The sequence below is a fragment of the Salvia hispanica genome, chromosome 1 (assembly GCF_023119035.1).
Source record: "Salvia hispanica cultivar TCC Black 2014 chromosome 1, UniMelb_Shisp_WGS_1.0, whole genome shotgun sequence".
Classification (NCBI taxonomy): Eukaryota; Viridiplantae; Streptophyta; class Magnoliopsida; order Lamiales; family Lamiaceae; genus Salvia; species Salvia hispanica.
Genome location: NC_062965.1, coordinates 28,894,029 through 28,900,853, shown reverse-complemented (window position 1 = coordinate 28,900,853; position 6,825 = coordinate 28,894,029). Strand labels below are relative to the sequence as shown.

Below are 6,825 nucleotides of genomic sequence, written 5' to 3'. Positions count from 1 at the left end.
TTCGGTTCCGATTCAACAATTTCTAAAACCGGAACCGGCGGTTCCGAACCGTAACCGGCGGTTCCTGAACCGTGGGCACCTCTAAGTATGGTGGACCATGTCTTGAATTCACATAAAGGTAGTCTGATAAAAGAGTTTAAGTTGAGCATGGAAGCAAATGGCAATTTCGAGAGTTGGCTCAAATTTGCCCTAACTAAGAAAGCTGAAATAATTCATATAACTATGTATGGTTATAAGGACCTGGATCTTGAATTTCTTAGACATCCTAGTATGAATAATGGTCTACAAAGCCTTAAAGATTTATCTCTATGTGGTCTTAAATTGACCGATCAAGACTTTGAGCTTTTGGTCTCCAACTTCATTGCTCTTGAATCTTTGACAATTAAATCATCTCTTGATTTGAAAAATGTCTCAATTGTTGGTCTCTCGAAATTGAAGCATTTAAACTTGTCGTACTTTATGGGAGTTGATACAATTGTGATTCACGACAATACTAGCCTCGTTTCTTTGACGCTCTATCACTTGAGGAGTGGATGCATCGTGCAACTTAGTAATACTCCGAAGCTTACTAAACTCAATTTCCACAAACGTTTTGGTCAAGTCATGCTAGCTGAGCTTCTTGACGGAATGCCATCTTGCATACGCGATCAACTCCAAGTCATGCACCTCTCAACTAGTGTTGATGTTTATATGCATCAGGTAATAATATCTCTTTATTTCTTTTATCTTTATATGTATATATGAATTATTAATATTTGTGATTTTAAATTTGCAGAGGGATCTATATTTCCACAATGAGTTGTTGTGGGTTGATCTTGTCAGTATAAAACATTTAGAGTTGGAGCTTGAAGGGATGAATTCTTATCCTAGCTTGCATGTGTTACGCCATTATTGTCGATTGGTTGAAGCATGCAGCTCTTTAGACAAACTCGTTATAAAGGTATGCATTAATTTGGCTTATGTTGATGCAATAATAGTCATTACATTAATATTACTCATGTTTATAATTTGTTTTGTAGTTTCCATATATGTTTTATAATAAAGACACGATAGAGACATATGCACCTAGATGTAAGTTGTCTCTAAAGTATTTGGAAATTATAGGATATTTAGGTACTCCACTACGATCGGCATTTGCTATGTTCATCATCAATAATGCTAGATCTCTTGAAAAAGTGACTGTGATGACTTATGACGAAGATGCATTGGCTCGTGCACGTCATGATTTTCAACATCTTAGATCAGTTAGTTTTTTACCATTTTAACCACTACATTCTTTTAGTTTACGTGTTGATAATTTATTTTATTTCTAAATGCCGGAAATTTTTTGAAAATATTTTAAATATTTTTAATAGTTTTTCATACCTTCGTTTAAATTAGTGCTTTGTTTGTTGCTTACTCTTGAGTATAATTGAATATAACCATCAAGCTAATTCACTGAAACCAACCTAGTTCCCAACATACAAGAGAACTTTTTTAGTAATTAATATTTCTAAAATAATTATTCAACTAGTAATAATTTCTATAATCAAATAACAATTCTCTACTTGTGCATAAACGCTTAGCTTAGTTAATCAACTGCTAATATTTTAATGCCCCGAGTGATACTTGTAACTAATTTACCCTTTTTTTTAAAAAAAGTTTTTAGGAGAACTTTATTTGATTGAAAAGGGGATTATACTAAAATAAAAATATTATTTTACAGAAAATTTGCGCACTATTTGCACATAACCTATAAATTAGCAAAGAAGTGAATTATGATAAAAGAGCACATAGGATTTAAAAAAAAAAGATGGTAGAATAAAGAAACAAAGTAGATTAATTAAATTTCAATTGTATAATAATGTTCCGGGATTTGTGGGGAACCATCGGGATTTATTTTTAATTTTTTTGAGAGAGATAAATAAGAAGAGAAGGTGTGATGAAAATAAAGTGTGGAATGAGATATATAGTGTAAAAATAATAAAATAAATAATTATACAAATCCAGGGTGGATTCCGTGGCGGAACCGCCCCGCCACGTCATGTTCGTCGAAAAACTTGCCGCACAACAGTGAAAATTGCGGCCTCCTCTCTGCATTAGGGCCGGAAAACTCACTACACACGGAGGTCGAGTTTATCAACCCTATTGCTTGTGCCCTTAAATCACAAATTATAGTTTTGGCAATACATAAAAATCTCATGCAGATTCATGACACAATATGTCGGGCCGGAGTGTGGGGACCGCCAAAATGACGGAATCAGATTAATGACACAATATGTTGGGGCGGAGTGTCGGAACCGCCAAGACTACAGAATTGGCTATTTTTTTTTTCTGCGATGACACAGTATTCTACTCATCAGTCTAAATGACAACTTTACCCCTGCCACTACACTGCCACTACCGTTTCCTTTCCCACTTCTTCGCTGACATCTAAATTTTAAATTCAAACTGCTGCTACAATTCTACGATTCAGAGCTATTAGGTCTAAAACCCCTCATTTCAATTCAATCTCCGCCTCTGTAAGTTCCTTCCACCGATTTCATTATTAATACATAAATTCAATTTACCAAGTTGATTTCGTAAATTCCAAATCAACCCTTTGAATCGATTGATTTGAACTGTCAAATTAACAATTTCTGCATAGTATGAAGAGTGATTTGGAAGAGCGGGTGGCAAGGATGGAGCTGAAAGGGAGTCCGGTGGATCACGGCTACTACATGCCCGCCGAGTGGGCCCCTCACTCGCGCTGCTGGATCGGCTGGCCTGTGAATCTCTCACATTCAATTTCTGCCTTTTGCATTATACTGTTACTCTGCTTTTCCTTCTGTGTTTGTGTTCTTGTGATTTATTTGGAGAAATAGATTATTAATTTCATTTCGTACTGTACAATCATGCCAAACAAGTTGTAGATTGCATATAATTGATAGTACTAAGAATAAGTACTTTTTACAGAAAATATGTATAAACTCATGAATAAAACTAAACTCTGTTCCAATACTCCATCATAGCAATGGAAGTTGTAGACTGAGCATAATAGCTTAATTCACATCCTAGCTCCTCCACTTGATTCACAGGAACGGCCAGACAATTGGCGTGATAATGCCGTGCATGCTCAACGCGTCTTTACTAAAGTGGCAACTGCAATTTCAAGATTTGAACCAGTTACTGTATGTGCCAGTTCTGTGCAGGTTAGACAATCTTTTTCTTCTTCTTTTTTTTTCTTCTGATTATTTGCTGTATTCCTTTGAAAAAACAAAAGGCTTCCTTACTGGACAGTGGAAGAATGCACGTAGTCACTTGCCGGAACATATCAGGGTGGTTGAGATGAGCATGAATGACTCTTGGCTTCGTGACTCCGGCCCAACGGTGAGCCTTTTACTTGTTTAAATCATATCACTACCATTTGCTAGTTGCTACTGAAATTGTATTTATAGAATCTGGGCCTCTGGCGATCATTTCTTGGCAGTTTGTTATCAGAAATAGTGTCTCAGATAAAGAGAAGTTAGGCAGCAAGGTTGCAGGAATTGACTGGAACTTCAATGGCTATGGTGGTAAGTCAGTATGGATGTGACAATTTCTATGAAGAGTGTACTTCAACTTTTTGGTGGTTTTGGTTCTCATATCACCACAATGTGGAAATAATTTTTGGTGTGATATATCTTCACAGTGTGCAAACAATATTTGGTGTAAGGTCTATATCATGAATTTATCTTAGCTACATCTACCCAAGGTTTTAATAAACATGTTCCACTTTTCTAGGCATGGATGAAGGTTGTTATGATGATTGGAGCCTTGACTTACTTATTGCTCATAAGGTTGATTCGATTAAGTTTTAAATTGCAATTAGATGTGGACAACTTTATTTTGTTGGACCTACAATAATCACTTCACAATTTCCTTGTTTACATTTTTCACTGTAGGTTCTGGAAATTGAAAATGTTCCAAGGTTTTCTCATTCTATGATTCTTGAGGGTGGAAGCATTCATGTTGATGGAGAAGGTCTTTTTACTTCTTTCATGTACTGACATACTTTATGGAATTTGTTTACTCTTGTACCGATTTATCTGCCCTGAAAATGGAATTATTATCATTATCTTTGCTGTATGTGGATGATCATATTCCACCATGACATTATTATGTAATCTCAGAATTTTGGCATGATCCCCAAATTCGGATTCCCTGAATTTCTCTCTGTATGTTATGCAGCAAAAAGAAAATTCTATACAAGTATTGACATACCTATTAGCTAATAGTATCAACATATTACTTAAGAACTTATTGCACTTCTTCTCATTAATTGGCCTGAGGCAGATATTAGCAGGGGAAAGAATTGATGTATATATGTGCCTCTTGATTATGTATAAATATGACATATAACTAAGCCTTTCTTATTTCCATAGTTTATGATTACTATTTCTCCATGCATTAACAGTCATCTGCTGTCATAGAAACTTCCAGTGCTTACATTACTTATTATCCTTTACATTTTTTAAGAAAAACACTGATTAATCATTTCTTTCTTCCTTCAGGGACTTGCCTTACAACAGAAGAGTGCCTACTGAATAAAAATAGAAACCCTGGTTTATCCAAGGGACAAATTGAAGATGAGCTTAAAGCATACCTTGGAGTGAACAAGGTCATCTGGCTGCCTCGTGGTTTGCTTGGTATCCTCTCGTTCACAGCTTGCATTTCTGGTTACTTGATTTTCAGGGCCAAAGTCTAAATAGCTCAATATGAACACATCTCTTCATGGCCAAGTAACTAGATGATTAACATGTTTGGTCTAGATTTACATATATCCTACGTCACTTGTATTGTTCCATACTGTTGACTAGTTGATTTTGTAACCTATGAGGCTAGTAATCGAAGTACATAAAAGTTGGTTTTCATAGTGAAATTAATTGACATCTCTCAATTGTGGATTAGTTATGCTCATGTGCTTCGATAGAGAGGACACATTCAATCCTTCCTGTTATATAGAAATAAATAGAATAAAGCAAACAGAGATGACATTGACTGTACATAGTTGAGCTTAACCATATAGATTCATTGACTCAGGCTTATCCTAACCCCATGAAAATGCCACAGCTTGACAATTTATTTTCAAACATTATTATGTATCTTGCAGGTGATGATGACACTAACGGGCACATCGATAGCATGTGCTGTTTTGCGAGGCCTGGTGTAGTTTTATTGGCATGGACTGATGATACGTCTGACCCCCAATACGAACGATCGGTGGAAGCTCTTTCTGTCCTAACCAGTGAAGTCGATGCCAAAGGTAGAAAATTCGATATCATCAAACTTCATGTGCCAGGACCACTCTATTTGACAGATGAGGAGGCTAATGGACTACAGCAGGTTGAATATTTTTTTATGTCATTCCTTTGACAGTCTTATGCTTCAACAGAACTAGAAACTCATGTTTTTTCATACTTTTTTTCTTTCATCCAATTGACACAACAGGGCGATGCTAAAGCAAGACTTCCTGGCACGAGACTTGCGGCCTCATATGTAAACTTCTATATTGCCAACAGAGCAATTATCACCCCTCAATTTGGTGATAAGACGTGGGATGATGAAGCTGTTCGCGTCTTGTCTTTGGCCTTTCCAGATTATGAGGTAGGGACTCCCAGTCGAACTTTCATGAATCTCTTGCTACCAGTCGACTATGTTCATCTTTTCCAAAACTGCAGATTGTGACAACCCTTCCTTGATTGCATACAGACAACTCCATGTCCATATTTGCTAGTGACCAATTCAATGCTTTTCTCCACCCTAGCTAAATATTCAACCTTCATCATTGACTTATAGTTCTTATAATATTTGGTTGATGTCTGAGTCCAGATTGTCAGACTCGAAGATGCTCGTGAGATTGTGCTTGGCGGAGGCAATGTACATTGCATCACCCAACAGCAACCAGCTTCGCCATAAATCTAAAGCTTCAAGTGCAGCAATTGTTTTCATTACCTCCAGTGTAGTGAGTCATAACTTCCAACCACTCAAAATTCACTCTCATATTTCTGTTGACTGTATTTCTCTATCTGCACTGTATCTAAATTGAGTAGATTAAATCTGTAAGGTTGAGCATTTGGATGATGCATCTCAATTTTGAGATTCATATTATGTTACGATAGATGTATGCAGAAAACTTGTGTGAGCTCTCCTTCACCATGTGTACGAAGAAATTCGACTCGTATTGCGATGTTGTGTAAGTGTCTCCAACCGTCAATTAATCTTGTCATTGATCTATGAAATAAATGGATATGGTTAGTTCATATTTTTGTATGTTAACATGGATTTTTATTTGAACTCTACCACTCTACATGTGTATGACAAAAATTGTGTGAGCTTTCTCACTAGGCCTCTAAGAAAGAGATACTGTTTTTACATTAAAAGCCACTGTTCTTATGATTAAAAGTTACTACTACAATTTTTTTGCATAAGAGTCACTATTGTTGTGAATAATAATTATTACTTATAAATATAAATGATTGTTTTATGCATAAAAATTACAATGCAGTCTCAAATAAAAAGTGACATAATTGAGATTAAGTAGCATTGTAATATACTTTTCATCTTTCGAGAATGGAGCTTTATGAATGGATCATATCCTAGAAAAGTAGAACCGATATTTTTTGTGGAAAACCTATATCTAAAAGCAGCCGACACCTGGGATTGAATTGTTTGGTTTTTAAAATATTTTAGGATAGTATTTTGCCAATATACATTCACTTGAAGCAGAACAATAGTATTATATAAATTAAAAGTTGAAAAGGAACCTTAGAAAGGTAAGAACGCATATGCGGTAGTAAATTAGATTCCCAGTATTAACAATAACCA

At 35.7% G+C, this 6,825-nt stretch overlaps 1 protein-coding gene across 2 annotated transcripts; it reads left to right on the top strand.

Moving 5' to 3' along the window:
- Positions 1-2,350: 2,350 nt before the first annotated feature.
- LOC125214165 (agmatine deiminase-like) lies at positions 2,351-6,266 on the top strand. 2 transcript variants are annotated; one of them, XM_048115072.1, is made up of 11 exons: positions 2,351-2,501; positions 2,627-2,747; positions 3,057-3,170; positions 3,259-3,348; positions 3,449-3,533; positions 3,742-3,797; positions 3,903-3,981; positions 4,512-4,646; positions 5,111-5,343; positions 5,449-5,604; positions 5,830-6,266. In XM_048115072.1, the coding sequence occupies exons 2-11, from the start codon at positions 2,628-2,630 to the stop codon at positions 5,914-5,916; spliced, it is 1,155 nt and encodes a 384-aa protein (XP_047971029.1). In that variant the 5' UTR covers positions 2,351-2,501; position 2,627; the 3' UTR covers positions 5,917-6,266. The 2 variants fall into 2 exon arrangements, with proteins under 2 accessions (XP_047971029.1, XP_047971036.1); XM_048115079.1 differs by lacking the exon at positions 2,351-2,501 and having other exon boundaries at positions 2,515-2,747.
- Positions 6,267-6,825: the final 559 nt, after the last annotated feature.